We start from the raw sequence: 23,291 nt of genomic DNA on the forward strand, positions 1-23,291 counted from the left end.
GATTTTTTTTTCTTTTACATTTTCATCTTTAATGAAGAGAAAAAGAAAACACCAAATATGGAGTTGATCTGTTTTATTGAGGTTACTCAGATGAAACTACTGTAGATTAAAATGTGCAATGTTTACATCAATTCTAATAATCCTGTCAGTTTCATTTAGAAAAATAAAATCCTGTAAGGCAACATTTTCTAGCTGGACGTGATGCAGATTAATGTTGATTCCATGCATTTTCTGACAAATCGATACCCAACATCGAACACTAATGGAGTCCCAGCACGTATCAACAGAAGATATGACAATAAAAAGTTAACACTGGATAAGTTTTCATCAAAAAAAAAAGATTAATAAGTCCTCTTGGAATAAAACCTGATGCAGAGGAACATGTAGTTGACTGACTTACATAAGGCATCTGAGAAAGGAACTAAATAAAGAGTGAGCTCTACACGATAGAACAGTCAAAACTCAAAATGTACAAATTGTACAGCCTCAAACTTAAATATGTTGTGATGATTAAAACAAAACTTTTCGTACCAACTAAAAACCATTGAGAAATAAAATGAATTAAAGTCACATTATACTGTCAGTTGGGTCACATATTTCCACAAGCAAAGCTTTAACTGACCACCTCATATGTTGCTTTTTTTGCCCCATCCCCCTCCGTACGAACACATTTTCTGCAGACAAAATAACATGATTGTACAACAAATGTGCTTTAGTGTCATAGATTTTCTTCACAAGAGTTTAACGCAAGCAACGTCCTCAAAAGTCCCTGTATGCTGTATGAGATAAAGAGCGAGGAAAACATTTTTATTTTAAAAGTTGCATATCTCTCTTTAAATGAAAGCATTTCCCAGTTCCCATGAACCAAATACAGATCTGGCAGCTCCTACTCACCCCCGTTTTACATTCAGTGCTACAGAAATGGCATGTCATGTCACTGACCAATCATTTCATGCCATAACTTCACAGAACATTCTTGGTGCTGTCACTAGCAGAGGTCCATCTGGTTTTGCATTTACTGGCGGTCACTTACGACTCGGCTGATGTTCCTTTGTTTCATGTCGCCTCAGTGCAGTAGCGAGTGAAAGAAAGAGGCAAAGCTAAGTGGGTCCCGCCCAACCGTGTCTGCTGGATCTGCGGATGACATCACCCTGGCTAGGTGATCACAATGAGATCCGCTTCTGCTGGTTCTTCCATTTGGTTGGTCCTTTCTTCTTCCTCATACTCTTCCTCCCATGTGGCTGAGCTGAGCCCGGCGGGAGCTGACAAAGAGTGAGGCGTGGCAGTTTTGCCCAGACCCTGGTACTGACCTTTGGGTGACACGGGGTTGGATGCTGCCTCTGTGATGGCATCCTGGGAGCATGAGGAGAGCAATCCAGATCGCTCACCATCGTTCTCTCCCTCCCCAAAGTAAGACTTCCTTGGACGGCCCATGACTGTTCTCCCTGTCAATGAGAACAAAAAAGAAAAGACTTAACTCTTTTCTTGATGTTGGAGAATGAGTCATTTATGACACGCAACCGTGGACAGGAGACACCTACCAACATTGCGGACTTGTTCAGAAATGTCCGCTCTGACATCAGAAATGTCCCACATTGCCATGAAAGAATCAAAGCAAGAACCCTCCTCGGCCTCCTGGATGTAAGGCTTGTAGGTGAAGCTGAAGTGATGAGCAATGGCTGCCAGGAACATCTCCACACAGATGATAAAATCCTGAGAGGAAATGGGGACAGTTCTCTTTTTTGCTTGGAACTTTCTCACTTATAAAAACAGTTAAGATGGGAAAGATATTTACAACAAAAACAAAATATATAACTAAGTAGACAGACGTATCATTACCTCTGATAGATCAAAATGAGCAGATTAAGTTATCCTCAACTTCTTACACTTCAACTTACCTGTAAGCCAGTAGCTACAGCCTCCACACTTTGCCAGTCCCATGTCCGTTTCTCTGAGATAACACCGACTTTCACCAGCAAAGCAATCATCACAGCTTGCCTGGAAGAGATTCCGAAAGAACCACACTCAGTGAAATGTCACACTAATATTTACCAGGTATGTAAGTTAAGAGACTGCAAGCATTTCACCATTACACACAGTAAATACAAGCAAAGACAGGCTCAGAAATGAAGTCTGATTTACCAGAAAGAGACAAACACCACCATTTTGACGCACAAAAATTTTCCCACTGGTTTGATTGGACTCAGTTCCTCTCTGAGGGCCCTGTAGAACAGCACCAGGCAGTACATGGCAAACTAGAACAGGAGAAGACAAATCTAGTTCAGAACTTACATCCGTCTTGCGATCATGCAGCCAAATTTAAGAAAAAAATACACTCAGACTCAAAGAACAACGGTAACAATATTACCAGCTGTGACATGTTGTTGAAGATAACCAGGTACGTCCAGGCATTTTTAGAGCTAAAGTTTCCTTCGTCGTAGACTCCGCACAGCTGACAGATCCTGAAGGGAAGAGGACATGGTCACAACAGACATCCACAAAAAATATAATGGAGTTAAAGCTGTGATTAAATCAAATCAACTGCATGAGGAGCTCACTTACAAGGCAATTACGGTCGTGACTGGTCTTACGACCGTGTACTGCAACACTCCCAGTTTGCATCTCAACAGTAAAACCCTGCAGAGGAAACATTTGATTTGAAGGTCTTCTGATGGTTGTGATCAATATGCTGAACGGATTAATCAAGTGCACGGTAAATATGTTTTAGTCACGTTTTGCTTTCTCCGTTTCCTGTAAAACAACGACGACAACAACAACTTACTCTCCCATTGGCCAGGGCGGACAGCAGCAGAGAGGAGGCAGGTGTTTCTGCTGCTCCTGCACCTCCAGCATCAACACCAGGCTAGGATATTGATTTTCCAGGTAGTTAAGCAAGAAGGTCATGAAGTTGTAGATGACATAAGCCTCGTAGCACTCTCTGCATGTGTCCACGTAGATGGCTATACTGGGGTATTTTAATGCAATCCACTGGGAGATGAAAAACAGGGTATGAAGCATTTTAAAAATATATTTGAACTACTGTACATACTGTGGACTATGTGGTGCAGAATGATTCTGTTAGTAGAATATACAACTCACGCTGTCCAAGCTGTAGATTGGGACCATCCATAATATCCTTAAAATTAAAAAAAAATAAAGAAAAAAGAATGTGAAAACACACACCGTTGGTGGACGGTTTCAGAGCTTTTCACGTATGAGATCTTTACCTGATGATAGGTTTCTGAAGCTCCGGTTGGGTGTAGTGAACCAGATGCTGAAGAATACCCCATAATGATATGGGTATGGTCATGAAGACAAATATCCCAGCAATAAACCATGCTTTGTTATGAGTTCCAACCTGTCATTACGTAGAAGGAAGCAGTCAAAGCACTGAATATTTAACACAATGGTGTATTTAAGCTTGGAAACTATAATTTTGTCATGAAAATTGTACTTGTCATAAACAACAAAGCCTTTATTTCATTTAATAATTGTAGGAAGACTTCATTCCAAGAGTCTCACATTAAAAGGAAAAGAAAAATGCAATCAAATTAATAAAATGATAGATATAGATAGATAAGTTAAGAAAACTTGCTTAAACATGTACTAACGTGGGGTGTTTCTGTGCCAAATATGCTCACATGTATTCATCATCATACTATATTTAAGGCTCCCATAAATAAAAAAGTTAGCAGACTGTAAACCGATTAAATGAATAGTTTAAACTGACCTCAGACTTCTGTAGTTCCCAGATGCACAGCGGTAAGACCACTAGCAGTAATAATATGTACAGAACAACCACCAGCGGCCGGATCCACCTTCTCCAGTTCCCGCAGGAACACGGCATCATGACCCCCAGACGCTCCCAGGCCTTTCGCACCGGCCGCAGGCTCAGTGGCACAGTAACAAATGTTGCTAGCACACGATAACACTAACGTTAGCTTCGCATTCTGAAGATTTAAATAGATTACTGCGCCCTAACCAAACCAAGTCGGTAGTGTAAATGTGAATTTCTTCCTTTCCTGATGTTACACGGATCTCGTACAAACGAGGGTGCTGAATAATTACCGGCTCATATGACTCGATTGTACCCAAATGGATTACTCGCGTTAGCTAGTCATGTGTTTCACCATGTAAACAAAGCAGATAATCCTGATCTTGAAAGTGTCCGACTGTCTCACGCAATAAAGTGAAACCTCCGATAAATATATAAACGCACAATCTGTATCAAAGATTACTTAAAACTCTTGTACAAAAGGTTTACAGTGATAAAAGTTTCCTTAAAAGTCATTACTGTACTGTTCAGAGTTACTTCCTGGTGACGTCAAATATTGTCCCGCCTACTATGGAGAACGTGATTGGTGGTAAAGAAAAAAATTAGCCAATCAATGAACAGAGTTCTGTATTCTGTATAGCTCAAAGAAGGTTAGGTCGTTCCGCATTCTCTTCGTACTTTGTTGTTTTGCCAGCAGATGGCAATGTGAATCAACAATTATTAAGACACGTGTTCTACGATCAGTATAGTTTTAAAATGGCAAGACTCAGTCTGACCACACTGTTCTGTCAGGATGTTCTCTCCATTTTGTTCTTTCCTAAACTGTCTTTTATAAATCTCTTGAACTATGTCGTTTTGTTTGGGCCATTGATGGAGTTGTTAGTTGACCTTTACTGGCAAACAAATACAGCTACTCCAGTTTTTCCTATGAATTTCTGGATTATCCGTCTCTTCAAATTTTATTTAGATTACTACAAAAAAATTGTACCCCTTGAAGAAAAGTGATATATATCTTATGTTTGACACCTATGTAGGCATGTGAATTGAAACCACCAAATTCATTCTTTATAATGGAAAAAAAAAAAAAGTCATTACAATTTTAAATTGTTTTAAAATTGAGTCTTTCAAATTTCAAGACCGCAATCAGTTGTTTTGGAACTTCTGACCTATTGGCACCCGCTGCCCACTTCTGCTGTATGTGATCAACAGCAGAAAGTCTGAATCTTAACTTGCAGGTGTTATAACAGCAATTCTCTAATTTATTCTCTTAAATATCCCAGTGGGCCCTGAGACTGTAATATTAATCCTTCTGAATCAATCTAAATGATTATAGCTAAATACTAGTGGCAGTAGCATTTCCCTACTTCTACCTGTGAAGTAGTGGAGCATTATGAGCTTTTTATAGTTTGAAAAGTTTATTATATTACATTAATATATACATTACTTTTCATTATATTGGAAAAATACATTGGCAATCTTGCAATGCCATTTTGCTGAAACAGAGAAAGTCTTCCACAAGCCACATTTGTACAGGACTCCGACCGGTGCGAGTAAAATCGGCACATCTAAGTGCTTCCACGTGCTCCAGCGTATTTATGTCTGTGTGTCTTCTTGTAAAATGAGGGGAGGCAGAATTTTCCTGTTTGCTGCACCATGTCTCCACTGCCCCACAGTCACAGAAATCACTGGTTGTAGCAGGACAGATTGTTCATGAATTTTGAATTGATCCTTTTGGCTTTTATGAATTAGAAATAATCTTCGCCAGAAGTTGTGCAAACGAGTGCCATTGACAGATAGCTTGGAGGGATTGCCGTGCAAAGTGGCAGAACAGGGTATGGGCAGGGTAGTTAAGTATGTGTTGTGTTCAATAGGTCCAAAACATATTTTAGCATAAAGGACATTTTGTCTCACAAAGTAGGGTGAAGTTATGCTGCAACTGCAGAAAGCATCATCTGTAAGTCTTTATAGGATACAATCGGTAAGAATCCATGAACTAACAAGTGCTGTCAGTACATCCTGAGATTTATGTACAATAAAGCCTAATTACAGAAGCAATGAATGAGTCAGAGGTTCCCATAATACTATGCCTATCAAATCCTCCATCAAAACTTTTTTTTGCCTGAAAGTAATCTCCAATCTATTAATTATTTCCACTGTTTTAATAGTATATAAAGATGTTTTAGATCAATATTAATCTTCACAGTTAAAACATAAAAGAAGCTGAGGTCCTCCCAGTCCCAGTACATTCTGTACAGTGGTTCTGTGCTGAAATACGTAATGCAGAAATATATTGTTATGACCCCTCCAGTCACACTTTACTGCCCTGCTGTTCCTGAGATCCAGATCCAGAGGCTGGATCTGAATGTCCGATGTGTCGTCTGGTGGAGCTCTCCTCTTCCCACTCGTCTTTAGGTTTTCAGCTCTTGCTTCCTTTTTCTCTGCAGCACAAGACCCGTGCTTCTTTAACTCCCAACAATAGTTCAGTTCTGATGAAAGTTCAGTCAGGAAGCACTTTTGTTTGCATCCTGTCTTTCACACCCCTCATTCATGCTCAGCATCAAATTCTTGCTTTTGGTGAATGTCGATTGAGAGATAAGCTCTTCTCATCAAATGGTAATATCCATCCAATAGCTTTCTGTCATCTTTTTAAATAACTTTACTTTGTAAAGATATTTAAAGTTTTTTTTTCTGTCTCTTGAGTTCATTCGTGCTGTTGTTGTGTGGACCCCTAAACATTCCAGACAGAGTTCAGCAATGGACTTTATTTCCCCCGCAGGGTTAGGACTCTGGGTCCACTCTGCTTGGTTGATAATGCAGCCTTGGTGTCATCAAACTCAGTCACGTTCACTGTAGGTCAGGGAATAAACTCTGATAACTGTTTATGTGACATCAACAGAGAGACACATCTTAATCACTGTAATTTCTTTACACCACATATATAATGAAAAAGCTTTACTGTGTATTCTTAGTTTTATAAAAGGTAGGAAAAAATAATAAAAGTAGGAAAGACTGTGATGCAGAGCTTCTGTGATATGCACTATGCTTTAGAAACAATCTTAAAAAAACACGCTTGAAGGTGAAACTAAAACATAAAAAGCTTTTATAAAGAAAAGAAAAAAGGAAGGAATTCTTTGCTTCCACTCATTTTTCTCATTGTGTTTACTGTTATATTGTATGGATTTTGCTTAAAAAAACAAAAAAACAACAACTTTAACACAACTGACCCTGAAACGGTGGTTTGTCTTGTGAAGTACCTTTCCATGTTGATTAGTGTTGAACATATTTACTGTATCAACAAGGAAATCTGGATGAGCTTTGTGTGGAAAAGCTCTTTAGACCCTTGAGATCTTTTGTTATTTGTTTTTGAGTTTAATTCAATTCAGTTCTGGCAGGAAGCAAGGTTCCCACCGAAGTCAGCAGAGCTCTGTCTTACCCAAACGCCCTGGCTCACACCCTCTCTTTCCCCTCTTTCCCTCCTGACTTCTTAAAAGTTACTGGAACCTGAATGCAATATGATTTCATGTAAGGAATATGAACCAGTTTCATATAGTTTATGACCCGGCTGAGACTTATCACCGTCCGGCTGAAACAAATAACAGTCCAACAGCTAGACAGCCGCCGCAATCTTCTGTTGCTTTTGGGCATTTTTCAACTTTGTGTATTAGGATTACATGGGTCTGCTAATTGTCTCTCTTTTCAGAGACAGAGTGTAACTAATCTTTAGTTAATGGCACTTTCATTGGAAAGAAGTCTTTTAATGGTGAGAAGCTGCCACAGACACTCCACACTCATTTTTATTTAATGGATTCTGTCAAACATGGTTTGCACATTAATCAAATGCATCTTAAATTAGTGTCACTCCATTTACAGCAAATTTGTTTTACTTATGACCTTTATGACATCGTTTATAAGAAACCAGAGACCGGTCATATGAAAGCTTTAAAAAAAAAAAATTTAAATAAGAGATCGTAAAAGGTTGTTTTCCTCGACCTCTTTTGGCAACACAGATGAGAAGAGAGTTATATGTATCAAATTCCCACCGTCCGATCTGTTCACATCCTGTCCGCTGACATTAGCAACCCTTAGGGCTCAGTTGCCAAGCAGGTCACAGTGTGCTTGAAATCACTCCCAGACGCCTTGTTCTCACTGACGCAAATGAAAAACAGAAGGGGCCTCCTTGACTTCCCTGAGAAACCAATATTATTATGATGGTAAAATAAATCTCCTTGCTCCGTGGAGTGGATGGAATGGAAAATTGTCAGTGGAAAGTGATTTATTTGGTATGAGCAGAAGCATTAATATGAGGTTAACATGTTAAATAAATCACATACAAATATATGAATTCCATTTTCTTACAGGATGTTCGTGAATTGCTTCGATTCATAGTGGTAAAATAATGCCATACACAAACCGTCTCCTCTGTACACAAGTGTGCAAAAACACTCCAACCAAAGTGTGAGCAAATTATACACACAGGGGTCACACACATGCTAGCGTGTCATCCAAAAACACAGGTTTACATGTATTCACATATCAAATAGTAAGGCAGTGCAAATGTTTGTGGTGTCTGAATATGGCTTCCAAAATATAAAGAATAGTTTGAATAGTTTTTTTTAGCTTTTGCCATATTTCTGGCTAAGCTACAGTCAATCATATTTATTGTACAGACATGAGTGTGGTTCCAGCCTCACCATCTAACTTCCGGAAAGTCAAACTAGTCCTGCAGTATTTGAAGCTCCTACCAACACCAGTAAACCTGTTTTCCTCCGTCATTACACAGGTAATGTTGTCCGAGTAAAATACGTATTGTTACTGCAAAATAACACTTTATAAAAGTGGACACTAAATATGTATATATAATGTATATAATGTAAATATTCCATGGGTGATGCAGGCTTAAAAGAAACAACTATTGTTGGTTATTCACAGTATAAAGAAAAAAGGAAAAACCTTCCTGTCCATTTAGGTCTGTAGTTATACCAGAGATCACTGCTTTGACTTGTGCTTTGGAAATACAGAGTTGTATCTGCTCTAAAACCAATAACCCGATGTTGTATTTGTGCCTGGCATATTTTGGCTTATTCTGAGTCATGAAAACTTGCTTTTACATAAATCCAAACTTCTGATGCGTGATCAAGAAGTTTGGAAGTCTGTGAATCTTCATGACCTTAACCAGAAATTTCCTTTTGTTCCTGAATCATTTGGGTTTGGATAAATCCCAGAACGTGTGATCCAAACAGGAAACAAACATTCCAATACATGATGACTAAGAGCAAAATCCACCTCTCCCAAGTTTAATGGAAAATTAATTGTTGCTCAAGTTAGTAACATGCTTTCCTGTTTTCCACCATCAATGAGTACTGAGTACTCCTGGGGACAACGCATACCCACATTCTCATCTCCCATCATTCCCTCTGACAGCAGGCAGTCTCCTTTTTTTCCTTCCTGCAGCTTTGTGAATCCTTCCCAGATGTGTTGCCCTTTAAAGGATTAGCACGCTTGGCTACTGATTAAAAGTAATTTATTGTCATTGTTCAGCTGCTTCCTGTCTGACAGTCCTCCTCTTCATCACCCTCTTCTTCTCTCACACTACAGCATCGCTGTCCTTGGTTGCGGGAATTGAAGAAGTTTGTTTTAGGACATTTTGCCTGCTGAGCGGATGGGGCATTTTCAGAGGGCCAAACATCACAACCATTGTTCATTCCTTCCTTCCACTTCCTGATCCAACTCTGTCAGGACCATATATTGCTTCAGCTGTCCTAAGGATGTGCACGTCTTCTCTGAAAAAGTACTTTTTGATGTATAGCTATTTTAGGGTGAGTATTGTTTGCACGTAAAAGCTGCTGGGTTTGTGCTTGAATAGATTCCCCAGGCCAGAGATCAGTCGCTGTCTTTCCTGATGCTGCGGTCGGTGTGGAGGTTGTTGGGCTCCGGGCTTTTGCACTGGATGCTGGTACCGTTCATGGGTCCGATGCTGCTCAGCTGGTTGTCCGAGTAGCACCAGCAGCACAAACATGACTTTAAGAGTATGTAGAGAAAGAAGAGAAAATTATTCAAAGGAATAGATTCACATTTGTGGCTTAGAGTTTTGATGTGTGTTTATATACAGGAAGGATATAGGTAGCTAAATTTAGCACGAAAACAGCGTGGCAAATTTTGTAACACGTAAAATAGATCCTCTGGCTGGTGCCTCTAAAATGTGCAGCCTAACACATAATTGTTGAATTCATAAAAATGTCAAATCGGACTAATCATGTAGATTTTTAGTTTATTTTTCTTTTACTTTAAGCAAAATCCAGGTTGCCTGCTTTATGCTGTTTTCAGTGCTCAATGTAATGCTAAACAAAGAGGATGAGTTCCTGTCCATAGATTCACATGCAACAGACAAATATGAGATTAATCAGTATTGCAACTCTTTCTGAGAAATAAATTATATTTATTTTCCAAAATATCAGACTGTGGTGTTAGTATAACCATTTCTACCAAATAAGTTTTTCCGTATAGCTATTCTCCAGTTTGCTGCTCCACAGCCTGCACATAACCCTGTCAACGGGTAAACTGGAGGCATGGTTTATCTCCAGCTTGGGCCCTTCTGACATTTGCAGTGTGTGACCTCAGCTATAAAGTGAATACATAAATCACCAGGCTGCTTTTACATGTAGGAGCATGGAATGCCATAATCGTCACAGAGTCTGTGTCAGGGACATAGGCCTGAAGTTCAGTGTTTGCTTTACTGGTTGGGCTAATCAGAAGTGTGTGTGTGCAAAAAAGATGGAGAGAGAGTGAGAGTGAGAGAGGGTGGGGCAAAGGGAGAGAGAGAAAACATGAGTTTTAACATCCGTCTATTGTGGGGACCGTCTTTACCTTGAAGCAGTTTTTAAACTTCTTGCTGACAAAGTAGAGAATGATGGGGTTTATGCAGGAGTTGATTGTTGCAAGGTTGATGCTAAAATAATCCATGACCAACAGGAAACTGAAAATGGAGAAAGTATTATGATTATTGTTATTTTCTTGGACAACATTGACCTATTTGGAAGCAATTTCCACAACAAGTAAAGTTAAAAATTTCCAACAAATGAAACCTTTTTTTTCCTGGCATTTAAGTAAAAAAAAACAAAACTCAATCTACTATTGATCAGGATATATTTTCCTAATCTGTTCAAAGGGCGTAATTTATTCCACATATAAAGTATGAATATCGAACTCACAGAAGTCCAGCCTCTTCCTCTATAAGTATCTAAATGTGTAAGAGCTCATCCTACTGGAAACTCACTTGAGCAGCTCGCAGCGCATCGTGTCGTTCTGGTAATAAACAGTCTTCTTCAGGATTCTGCTGAGGTGCAGGGGGAACCAACACAGGCCGAAGATGAGGACGAGGCAGAAGACGGCCTTCGCCACCTCCCTCCTCTGGAGCGAGTTTGGTTCCACCATTAGAGAGGAGATGGAAGAGTTTGTGTGACGGGGGTTTTAGAGGTTAAATCCATGCAATAAACACTGCTGGCTGAGTCAACGTAGATTCATTTTCACTCCCACACACAGCTGGCGCTTGGGAAAATGTCTTATTACAAATATTCCTCACTGTGATGTAAACACAGACCATTATGCAGGTTTATCAGCGTTAAAGGCCAGTTAGAAATACATTATTCAGACCTGTTTGAGGTGCTCGCTGAGGGCTATCCGAAGGCTGCCGTTCCTGTGGTTGAGCATCTCGCAAGTCATCAGCGTGTAGAACACGGCAGTGCACGCCAGAGGTAGACAGAAGTAGAAGCCAAACAACCACCAGTCCTTGGCATCTCTGTAGAACTGTGAGCACGCATGTGAAAACAGGAAATCACATTTAATTATCAGCGTAAGCTTGAAAGATGATCTTGATCTTTCTTTTTAACTTTTAACATACATACATACAATATCATTTCACTTTGATTCTCGCAATAATTCCCACACTTCTGTAAGTGAACATGTGTGCTTTATGTTATGCAGCAGAACTACTTCTGGCCCATCTGGCTCTTAAAAACAGAAGCGTACAAATCAATAATACCACAATTTCAAAATTCCACTAACCCACGCCTATCCCATGATTTCCACTCAGAGCAAAAACAGAAGTGTTAAAGCACATCCACTCTTTTTTTGGTCTCGTGCTGAGTTTCAAAGTAGTGTTGCACAATTTGGTGTTGTTGTTAAATTTGCTGCTAAGATGTTAGATTTGCTCAGACATCAGGAAAGGTTTGCAGAAATTTGAGGGAGATTACTCCAGCTTTTAACATATGGGATCAATGTGCACATATGGCTCACCTTGAGGTACCGGATTACAGGCCTCAGTAATTGCACTTGGCCTGCAATCAATTATGTGCTTCAAGGATGCAAACGAAATCCACAGTCCCTTGGGACTCTCTTTCATTTTGGGAGGAGTGAAACTTAAGCATCGGTTTTCTTCACAACTGGGATGATATCCTATTTTTCCAATGTTCTGCCCAATGATTCATTTTGATGTTGCCCTAATGCATTAAAATGCCTTATATTGCATTATATTTCCCTGTAAACAAAGTAAGTCTGATAAATTAAAAGCACCCAATGACTCTAGAAACAAAAACACGCTTCTTGAAAACAGTGGAAATATTGGCTGACCTTGCATCTTTACATTGACTAGTCTCTCTGCAGGTGGCTTCTATCCATGTTTTGTCTCTTTATTTCAAAAGTCATATCCCTTTCTGTACAACTATCTTGACACAAAGTACCATACAGCACATCTTGGCCTCGGTGAAAGCAAAATATTGGAAGAATGAAGCACTTGGAGGCAATTTTCTAATCTGCAAAAATGATAAGAAAACGATGACAGCGTACCAGCATGAAATCTGTCTTGGGATTGAGCATGCACGTCCGAAATGTTTGGTTCCTGTAATTGAAGACGACGATGTCGAAGCCAATGGCCTCTGGTATTGCCAGGAAGAGCGACAGCATCCAAATGGACACAATCTCAACGATGGTCAACAGAGGGATGCCCACCCCCTGAACTCTGCTCCAGGACGCCACGGCCCTGTACCTGTGAAGGAAGAACGTAGAGTTAAAGATGGGATGGATTAGGAATATGAAATTGATTGGATTAATTAATTACTGTTTACTGTAATTATTATTAAATAGACATTTTAGTCAATTCATCATTTTTTTTCGTCTCTCCTGACTGACAAAGCCAACATTTCCTTTATTCATGGCATCACACCAAACACAACAAACTGCTCAGTCAGCAAAGACGATCGAAATCTTATGAATTCATGAGGCGAGACAATCAATTGTTTATTTTAAATATCTAATATTTATATTTTTGTGAAGCCTCCAACCAGACCGGCCCATGTTGGCAGAGGGGTCTGTCTGTTGTTGGCTTGTGTTTCCCATGCTCACAATATTTGTTTGCTTGTTTGTTTCATTAATGGAAACCACTTGTCGAAATGTTTTAGTAAAAACCTACATCAAGATTTTATGGCAAAAACAATATATTTTTCATGACGCATTTGAATTTCTCTGTTGAACAACATGGCGGCATTTATATTTTACTAAGCGGTTATGTATCCACCTTTTTCTCTTCTCCAACAATAAAACGATGCAGAAGAGTCTCAAGACTTTTCCTGACACACACATACACACACACACATACACACACACACATACACACACACAGATAAGCTACATTTCCTGGAGACAAATGGAGAACACAACCATGCAGACTCTCTTTTGCTCAAAGAGGACATTGACTACGTCTGCCAAGTTGGACCTTGGAGCCCAGTCGGAGCAGGCAGGCCTCTTATCTCTCAAGTTGAGTCTAGTGCAAAAAGTGAGATGACTCTCAGTTTCACAATCATCATTTATTCATCAGGGAATTTCTGTTAAGGTGCTATTAAAAAGTACTCACCAATCCAGTATGCTATACCTGCTATGTGGACGGTGGTTTTCTGACATCACTGCAGAACATTTACTGCATGTACCGATACACACTTAATGAATGTCTCAAAATAGTTCCATTAAAGAAGCAAATCATATCTTATAGTGGGCCTCCATCACCAACGCAACAACAACAACAAAAGGAAAAGGATCCCAGTGGGGGGGCGAATATTGACTGAGTACTTCCCTGTAAGTGATCGTCAGCCCATCTCACCAGATCTTTACAAATCAAAACACCGATTCTTTTGTGAAACCAAATGGGTTTGATTTTATTTCCCCTCATCAAAGGTGGTAAAATTGACGCTGCTTTTCAAACGATGATGAATATATAAAACCTGCTACCAGTGATACTAAACTATAATAGATGTCCGTCTAATAATGTCAAGCAGCACCGACCTGTCCACACTGAGGGCCCACAGGTTGAGAACTGTGATGCCCACAGAGGCTTTCTGCAGGAAGGGCACCAGCTTACACAGAAAGAGGCCGAAGGGGCTGTCGTCGAAAGGCCAGCGCGAGGCCAGGAGCTGGAGGAAGAAAAAAAACAAAACCCATCGTCATAAAGAGACTTAAACTTAATTTTAAAGTCTTCATCACGTGAATTGCTGTTTAGCTTGACGTCAGTATGATTTTGACGATTTTCATTGAGTTGCTTGTTTTATCAGTCAGTTCTAGTTTCACTTTAGAGGCAGAAACAGAGACGTTGTTAAATTCCGTGTAAGGCAAGTGAAATAAAAGGCAGAGTTTATCCTGACATAAACCATATGGAACCCGTCAGCTGACAAATCCTCACGCAGGGTTTGCAAAGCTTTTACGTGCCCTGGAAATAAAAACAAGAATAACTCACTATTATCTCTGAGCGGTTTCCACAACCTCTTATAATATTACTTCCTCTGGGAAAGAAAGCCATAGGCGTGTGAGTTTGAAGCCTTTTGTTTCAATCACAGTGGATATGGCCCCTTTCCCTCCAGTGAGGTGTAACGTATGTGAAACCTATTTCTCAGAGCTGAAACTAAAGGAAGAACTTCCCTTCTCTTCCTGGACGCTATTGTTTCCTTGTGCCGCTGAGGTTTCCCAGGAGCGCTGAAGAGCAGCGGACAGGAAAGGAGTCCTCGTCACAGTTTTCAGTCGACAAGTACGCGATTATTTTTAGGACCGTCGCAGCCTTGTGGATGCGTACGTGGGGCTTCAGCATGTTTCCAACAGTCTAAACATGGATTGTACTTTCTTTGCACATGAACAGTTCCCCCAGTGAAGGTTCTTCTGACCTCAAATCCCCAGTTAATACTTCCAAGGTTACATTCTCCTTTTTCACTTGTAGAAATGGGTTGATTGATCACCCAGCTTTGCCACCGCACTTAATTGCTATACAACATATGACTCTGTTTACTCATGTAAATCGACAGCAGACAGGAGTCCTAAACATAATCTGTCATACTTTAACGCTTCACATTTCAAAGACTCAAACCCAGAGGTAAACAAAACGTGTACAAACAGAACTGAAAGCACAAACAGACTGATGAGACAATTTACTGCTACCTTTTGATCTGATACTGTTAAAATTTTGATTGTCTGAATACAAGAAATGCTCACAAACACAAGAATAAAATAATCTTTTTATTTTAATTGGAACCATCTGAGAGCTAAAACGACTGGTGTATATATTTTTAGGCTCACTTATTTGGAATAGAATATTTAAGGAAGGGCTTTTGATAAAGAAGTTCAAAACTCCACAAGTGATTCATTACATGCGGAGCACCAATTTCTCATAAAAAAAGAAAAAAAACAACAACTTTGAGATAAGGCTTGTGACTAATGTGCCAGGTCAGAACAAGGCCAGGAGGATGTGCGACTACAGCTTGATTCCCATGTTTATTTAAACAAGTCATATCCCTGAACCTCTCATCACTAATCTGCTCACACGAGGACGATAACGCCGAAATGATTACACTTTCCCGTATATTTGCGCACTCTCTGCCACTCCCCCCTTTCTCTCCCCCCCTCCCATTTCTACCCTTGTAATACTTCATCTCAGCAAGTCGCCTCCATTGCGGCCACATTTTATCATGTCACTGTACGGAAACGAAAATAAGAACGCAAAACTGCCTTAGAATGGGAAGAAAAATGTACCTTGTAGACATTGATGGGTAAATCAATGATTATGTACATGAGGTCACCCAGGGCCAGACTGGCGATGAGGGCGTTCGGCCCGTTCCTCATGCACTTGTGCTGGTATATAATCCTCAGGAGCGCCGCGTTGCCGACCAAACCGACCACGAACACCAAAGTGGAAATTGCGGTGTTGATATACTTAAAATAGTTCTTAATGGTGGTTGCTGTGATGCACATGGGAGCTGGGACTGGCCTCTTTGAGACAGTTTGATTTGCAGAGACCACAGGTTGTGCATCGACCCCTGGGGGCCCCTGGCGGACTTCAGGCCACGCACTGGGGCTGACCGTGCTGTAGAAACTTGGAGACTGGAGGGTGGAGTGGACCAGAACACCGGGGAGAGGATCCTTCTCTGCTTCAGCTCTGTATATCTGGCACATTCCTCTGGCTGCCATACACGCCATGAGAACTAGCATATGCACAGTCGGGCCCCCCATGATGGAAAGATACGTTAAATTTGCTGATTGAAAGACGGTCTTGATGTATCACTGGAGGGAAAAGAAAATCATACTTTTCAGGCAACATGTGGGGGGGAAAAAAAAAAACAATAAGCAAAACAACTTTTTTCCAAATGGGATAAGTTAAATAAAGATCCGCGAGGGAGTAAAATAAACTTGAAAAATGTTTTGACAAGGTCGCGCATATGGGAGACACCAGGGCTAATTACAGCCAGTGAGTTATGGATGAGGCATCAGCAGAGCGCGCTGGACATCTTGTCTGTTCTCTGTAATTCCTGGAAGAAGCAGCTACTGGTTATATCTCTGTGTCAATAATACTGGAGCCACACAGTGAGGCTTTGCATCCTCTTATTCTCACAGCAAGCCCTTGGCAAATGTTTAGAGTGATTTTGCCTGTTTTCTTGCTTCTTCCTTCTGTTTCTAATTTAGAGAGGTTTAGACAAGCACTTTGCAAAAATAATAACTTCTTTAAAGTGCTGCAGCTCTTATTTCCAGTTGAAAACTTTATATTAAATAAAGAATCTGAGGTCAGAATCTGAGTCCTTTGGTTTTCTTCTGATTTACTGTGTCAAGCATATCTGTACATACAGTATCTTCACATTAAAAAGGAACAGCAACTAAGTTTCTGGACAAAATCAGGGTATCTCATTCTGTAAATCTCCTGGTAAAGAGCAGATAAAGTTTCAAACTGTCAGATCGAAGCCCTTTTCATCGTGTCACAGCACAGGCAACTCTTCTAGCCCAGAGTTGTTCCTGTTCAAAGTCCCAGCTGTCACCAAGTACACAAAGAACTATTTAGCAGCCAGCCCTTCAAGTAGCATCACAGTTTAGCATCAGCATGACACTGCTGGGATCTGTGACAGCATGCAAACTGATCCAGGCATAAATAATAAATATGTTTGGTTTTCACCTACCTCTTCTAAAATGTCTGCCTGGCCCCCTTGGAAACCGTCAGGCAAACTTTCGGCTAAAGCCCCCAGACATCTGTATCACATCACATGAGTAATTAACGCACTATCAAAGCTGCAGCGTATCCCACTTGGTTTGAGCAATGCACCCGTCTGCTCCGAGGTGCCTTCACATTATGGCTCAGAGTTTCCTGTGGAGAGTTTGCAGCATGTCTGAGTGTGTGTGTATGTGTCTGCTGTGTATGTGTGTGTGCATGCATGTGTGTGTGTGTGTGTGTGTCAGAGCACCAGTGAAACACTTTGACTGGGTGGGATAGTCAATCTCCACCTCCCTTTGGTAACAGACTGGGCCCCCCTTTTGGAAACATCACTCCCCTTTCTCCTATGTCTCAGAGGCTGACAGTCATCTCCAAGGCAGTGTAACACACACACACACACACACACACACACACACACACACACACACACACACATGGGGCAGGGGCATCTGGGAGCCCAACACCCTTCCAATCTGCCCCTTTTGCTTAAATCCCTCCTACCCCCTCTTTGAATACCTCCCCACCTCACATTGTGTCTTGTATACATTACATGTAACTGTTTCCTCACAGGAGGGGCAGCACAGATTAGATGGAAACGAGGAAGCACGAGGAAGTCAGTGTCCATGTTGTGATGCTTTGTGTTCCTTAATTTGTGAGAGGGAAACGGAGGCAGGAAGTGGGAGGCAACCACCAGCCGGCTGCAACTTTTACAGACTAACCGCTGTCTGGGTGGTCGGACCACATCACTTTTTTTTTTTTTTTTTTAGCTCATTAACTTCACGTTCACGGTTGTTATAAAGGTTTCTATTCACTCACCATTGTGCAGTAAATTATAAGGAAGAGGGAAGCAGCAACGTCTGCACGAACAGTCCCTTCAATTCCGCGGCAATTACAAAATGTCAAACTGCGTTTCAAAAAAACAACAACAAAAAACACAACAGCATCCCAAACAAATGCCTGTTTGGGATGCTGTCTTCTCCTCTCATGCCCGATTAAGAGGAGAAGACGGTTCAATGTCAGGAGAGAAGAGTGGTTCGACTTCAGTGTCCATTATGGATTCCAAAATGGACCATTTATCATGATGTGTGCTGAGAGCAGGAAGAGGCCGATCAAAGTCACCACAATCATTCTTTCCCGCTGACAAAGTGCTGACACAGCAACTTCTTAGAGGTGAAAGCTGCCTAATTAACTACTTTTTAAAGTAAATCTAAAAGTACATCAACACCTAAAAGGTTGTGCTGGTCAAAAAAAGAAAGAAAGAAATAGGAAATGGCCTTCTACATGTACGGATATTAGCCTGAACATTGATTTTTTATTTTTTTTAAAATTTGTGACAATATGATATTATCTATAGCAAAATAATGTAAACATATCATACTCCTAAGTTGCAGACTTGTAGATTCATGAAATAGATGTTGTAAAAATAAGAAATACATCTTCAACTGAGACAATGCATGATGAAATAAAGAGAAATATGTGGCGCTCTTCCGTAATTACATACATGTGCATACACAACACACATAAATACAAACATGCTCTGATTGGCTGTTTAACTGTTACTCTCTAAGTGCTTTTCTTGAATATCCTGTGAGACGCCTTCCTTGTGATTTTCTAATCCTTTATTACGTTTTTTCTATGAGGCATTTGTTACTTTCAAATTTGTGTGAAGCGTCAACCACAACATTTTGTCTTTGTTGGTTATTATGTCATCCAAAAGAAATAGCAGTAAAATAATAAAAATTAAAATAATAAAAAGATAGAATTTTTTTTTTTTTTTTTTTACAGTTTTGTACTCAACCTTTAAAGCTTCCATCCAGATGATAGGTTGCGTGTTTAAGATTAATTTGCAGGTACTTTACCTAAAATTAAATGTGATTTAATTGGGTAATGCCAATATTTACAACCATTTAAAATTAAAGGGCTCGTGTTTTCTTTAATTGTAGTCATAAATTTATGATGGCTTCTGAATTAGTTATGGTCAGCAGTGGCGAATATTTAATTTATTGGAATGTGATTTGCTGACGGCGTCTGATTTCTTACCTCACCCCCCCCCTTTTTTTTTTCTCCCAAGTCCCTTGATTGTTGGCAGCTTCTATGACATTTTAACTTTTGAGGGTTATAGAGTCTTTGTTAGTAAATCCATTAATATATAAATGATGAAACCTTTACCTGCTCCCAGTTGCTTTGGCTTTCATGTTGTTGTTGTGTTGTTGTTTGGATCGCAATCAGGTATTAATGCCATTCTGTCTGAACTCAAAGATGGCAGGCTGCCTGGTAATTCATATGCTTGTTCTCTGATGGCATCTGTCGAAGTGTGCTCTCTGCATATTGGTACATACCCTATGGGAAATTTCAATCCAGCCCTAGACTGAGTGGGTTGTAAGCAATTTCTTAACTGGGACACTTGCGCGAAAACAGAAAGAACAGAAAGAGACATGCAGGGAGAGAAAGGGAGATAGGGAAAAGGAGAGAGAGAGCAAGTTTGAGGCCAATTCTACTGTGTCAAGCAGTGACAGAGTGAAGAGTGTTCAGTATACCGCCTGGCTTTATTAATTTGGGACATATGGCTCACACAAACAAAAAGTTACAGCATGAGAGAAAAAAAAAGTGAATATTAATGAAGGATTTTCCATAACAGCCTGATTAGTTTCAACACTTTCCCTTCATCTGAAATGAATCAATCTAATATTCAACAGATAATTCGAAGGAGGGAACCTTTGTCAAAGCGGTAATCTGAAGATGTGAGCCGGTGGAGGAGTTCCATAGAAGTATTTTGGCCTGCAATCTTCTACACTGATGGTTTTGTGGCATCTGAAGGTGTAGGGTTAACGATAACTGACAGGAGGTTATCTTTTGAACAACTTCCTCGTGATACGTTAGCAGAAACAGCTAATTTGGGCTCTTGGAACGTTCAGCTGAGTGTCTTTGGAACTGTGTTTTCCTCAAGACTCCAAGTCATAAGAAATAAAGCAAGACATTGATCAAAACTGTCTCCGTTAAAATTCTTATTTATAGATAAAATAACAAAAACTCAGCCAAAGGTCGAATTCCAGCAATGCGTACATGTTATTATTTTCTAGTACAAATGAATCTTCCTCAAAGTTGAAGAGAAGAGAACTCACGACAGATTTTCTGCTACTCCAACTGAAGGTTTAAGTTAATATAAGACACAAAGTGTATCCTTTAAGTGTAATCATTTGTGCATTTTTCCCCCCACAAAAAGAAACAGAATGCTGTCAGAACATTGTGCACCTGAACATGTGAAATCCACACTGCTTCATATCTCTGAGCTGTCATCCAATCAGAAACCACCAACCACCTCCAAGTACCGACCCAGTCTTATTATCAACAGCTGAAATCAGGAAGTGATAAAGCTGTAAATAGATTTAGAAAGTGACTGTGATTCATTGTGCGGAATAAAAGGAATGCATCTTTGGATATATATATAAGAAAAACAAGATGCATGCACAGCAAAGTCCTAATATGTCGAGAGGCTGATTCTTCTTTGTGGATTCTGTTGTGAAATCAATTCCAGGGACATTACAAAGGTTGGAACAGATGTGGAATGTGCAAAGCACACATTTGAGGAATCTGATGTAAACAGGTTAATAGGTAATGGGTGAAAACATCATGATGGAGCTAAAGTATGATTATAATGACGGAACAAGGTTTCATTTTCAAAAAAATTCCATTTTTATCCGTGTTTCACAAATATAGGAATTTTGCTACTAAACAGAAAAACTGATCAAAAAACTAAACAGTGCTCCTAGTCATTAGTCCATGCTGCAAAACTGTTTCCATTAACTCATCAAACTTAATTCTTATAATGCTACCATGCTCAACACAGAGCTTTCAGATGACCGGGTAACAGATAGTGGAGTCTTTGACATGGTACTTACAGCCTGGACACATTCCTGCTTTCAATCTGGCTCTTGTCAGACAAGACCTTAAATACGCTGATAAAGGCAAGAGTCTGAGCCCATCGCACTTTGCTCCCATATCAGAAAGCCCACGAGTGCTGGAAATGTCTGGGATATTATTAACTCTCAACTTTGTTCTGCACAGAAAATCACCTCTAAATCAGGAATTTCATGCAATGCTTTTTTTAAATTTTTTTAAATGTATATATCTGTGTGCGCTTCCTGCAAGAATGTCTAAATGATGTGATGATGTTCAGACGTTCACTTTAGGTAGTTCACGTCTGAAACACATCTGTGGATGATTTGAATGTGGCATGTTACTTGTAAACACAGCTGGGAAGACCAAGTGGCTCGAACTCAGGATAACAAACCTCAGCCAAAGCGAGGCTGATTGGGTTTCCTCCTTGAACTTCCAGATGCTCCTCTGTAAAGGCTCATTAGCCGATGGAGGTACGAGAAAACAATCCCGTCATATTATGCTTTATAACTACATGCATGCTTTTTTAGTCTATTACCACCAGCTCCAGAGCTGGGGAGATTAGACATGTCTGTTAGATTAAAATATTGTTGTTTTTAGCTGCAGCTGGCTGAGATATTGTTAAGAAGCATTCTTGCACATTACTGGCTGCTACTTGACGTGTGCGTAGCATGTGCTGGCAGTTGTCCTGCCTTCTTTTAATGGTCTGCATGCTTTCCTTTCAATCTATTCCCAACTGGCTATCACATCCAGTTGCTATTTTGATTGGACCAACCCCCCCCCCCCCATCCCTCAAGAACACTTAATCCCTCCACTTACCATCCTTCATTACTTGCAGTGTTTTTTTTTTCTACCTTTGATGTTTGAGCATTGGCCCCATTCATATTCATTTATGACTATTGGAAGTAATGTTACGTCTGCACGCTAATGGTCAGCAATCAGTACAAAAGCACTGATCTGAAAGCAGTTCTATTTCTGCTTCACGACTACATAATAAGAGAGGATAATTCTTCAACTCCAAATTCAAGGAAATATCAGATCATTAAACACGTTTTAAATTTAGCCAATTATTGTCCTGAACTCCTCCCACATGAGTGTTTTGAGCTAAAAGTAACTGTCACACATAATTCCACTAAAACCCGCCACACACAGATTATTAAATTTCTATTGTTGTATTATAACAAGCTAATAACAAAAAATCTTGTCTAAGCTGTTAACCATTTAAGTCTATTTATAACACCGGCATAAACATTGTATAGCTAGCACCTGTCGGTGTTGAAACATGTCACTGAAAGCAGCTGAGTAATCATCAAAAAGAAGTATTTAAATAACAAGGAAAACATTGCAGTGTTTATCTCAAATGTAAGATAAAATACTAATTTAACTACTACTGCGGCTTCTCTAGTACCTGCGAGAGCAACCTGCCAAAATCTGCTGCACTGGTTTAAAGCTTTCAGGTTGGTAATATTCCTGGACTCATTTTCCGCGATCGTAGTAAGATGAAGGTCACTGGAAATTCCCAGATTCTATTTTTTTTCATATAATTTACAGCTTCCCAGCGGCCATGAAAACAGGACAGCCTCAGAGTCACCTAAAAGACACAGTGATTTGTTGCATGAGTTGGATAAACATGAGTGAGTTATGCAATTTCTGGTAAATATTTGTATTTACAACCACAGATTAATACACACACGGTGCAATAGTGAGTGTTTTTACTGGCAGAATGGTGGATGTAGTTCCTATTTCAGCTACTGTGGGAAGTTCCTGGATTTCTAGGATGGAATCTATTTCATTTGATATAATCTACAGGTGGGTGACAAGATGGTGCAGTGAGTAGCGCTGTCGCCTCACAGCAAGACGGTTCTGGGTTTAAGTCCCACTCTGTGAACACATTATAAAAGCACGGCAGCCTTAGAGCCAGCTGACATGGTTAACTGCTGGCATGGTGTTCTTTTCAATGATTCCTCCTCCAGACATCCAGTTGATCTCTGGGGCCCAGAAAGCTGTAGTTTTGTTCCGTAGTTCCACAGAACAGGATCCCAACAGTCCTGGCTGATCCAGATGGTTTTGAGCTACCGACTTTCTTGTGTTTTTGCTTTTTAGCAACGTCTGATT

At 40.1% G+C, this 23,291-nt stretch overlaps 2 protein-coding genes across 2 annotated transcripts; both read right to left on the reverse strand.

Annotated features, from left to right (window-relative positions):
- Positions 1 to 58: 58 nt before the first annotated feature.
- Positions 59 to 4,312, reverse strand: tmem184c (transmembrane protein 184C). Its single transcript, XM_068322307.1, has 10 exons — positions 3,731 to 4,312; positions 3,228 to 3,358; positions 3,100 to 3,136; positions 2,783 to 2,988; positions 2,563 to 2,637; positions 2,369 to 2,462; positions 2,143 to 2,255; positions 1,899 to 1,998; positions 1,542 to 1,713; positions 59 to 1,445 (listed from the first exon to the last, which is right to left on the reverse strand). Exons 1-10 carry the CDS (start codon positions 3,848 to 3,850, stop codon positions 1,156 to 1,158), a joined length of 1,338 nt encoding a protein of 445 aa, XP_068178408.1. The 5' UTR covers positions 3,851 to 4,312; the 3' UTR covers positions 59 to 1,155.
- Positions 4,313 to 7,524: 3,212 nt separating this feature from the next.
- On the reverse strand, positions 7,525 to 17,517 carry ednraa (endothelin receptor type Aa). The gene is made up of 8 exons (XM_068321053.1): positions 17,248 to 17,517; positions 15,836 to 16,363; positions 14,105 to 14,232; positions 12,617 to 12,815; positions 11,426 to 11,578; positions 11,049 to 11,182; positions 10,640 to 10,748; positions 7,525 to 9,793 (listed from the first exon to the last, which is right to left on the reverse strand). Exons 2-8 carry the CDS (start codon positions 16,310 to 16,312, stop codon positions 9,656 to 9,658), a joined length of 1,338 nt encoding a protein of 445 aa, XP_068177154.1. The 5' UTR covers positions 16,313 to 16,363; positions 17,248 to 17,517; the 3' UTR covers positions 7,525 to 9,655.
- Between the last annotated feature and the right edge of the window lie 5,774 nt (positions 17,518 to 23,291).

The sequence above is a fragment of the Antennarius striatus genome, chromosome 8, assembly GCF_040054535.1.
Source record: "Antennarius striatus isolate MH-2024 chromosome 8, ASM4005453v1, whole genome shotgun sequence".
NCBI classification, from domain to species: Eukaryota; Metazoa; Chordata; class Actinopteri; order Lophiiformes; family Antennariidae; genus Antennarius; species Antennarius striatus.

Bases quoted from the DNA above. Each gene is read 5' to 3' on its own strand.
- tmem184c (XM_068322307.1), bottom strand. From the start codon at position 3,850: ATGATGCCGTGTTCCTGCGGGAACTGGAGAAGGTGGATCCGGCCGCTG. The intron at 2,989-3,099 runs GTGAGTTGTATA...TTCATCTCCCAG, and splicing joins CAATCTACAGCTTGGACAGC to TGGATTGCATTAAAATACCC. The intron at 1,999-2,142 runs GTAAATCAGACT...AATCTCTTCCAG, and splicing joins GTGGTGTTTGTCTCTTTCTG to GCAAGCTGTGATGATTGCTT.
- ednraa (XM_068321053.1), bottom strand. From the start codon at position 16,312: ATGGGGGGCCCGACTGTGCATATGCTAGTTCTCATGGCGTGTATGGCA. The intron at 10,749-11,048 runs GTGAGTTTCCAG...CTCCATTTTCAG, and splicing joins ATGCGCTGCGAGCTGCTCAA to TTTCCTGTTGGTCATGGATT. The intron at 9,794-10,639 runs GTAAAGACGGTC...ATACTCTTAAAG, and splicing joins AGTTTAAAAACTGCTTCAAG to TCATGTTTGTGCTGCTGGTG.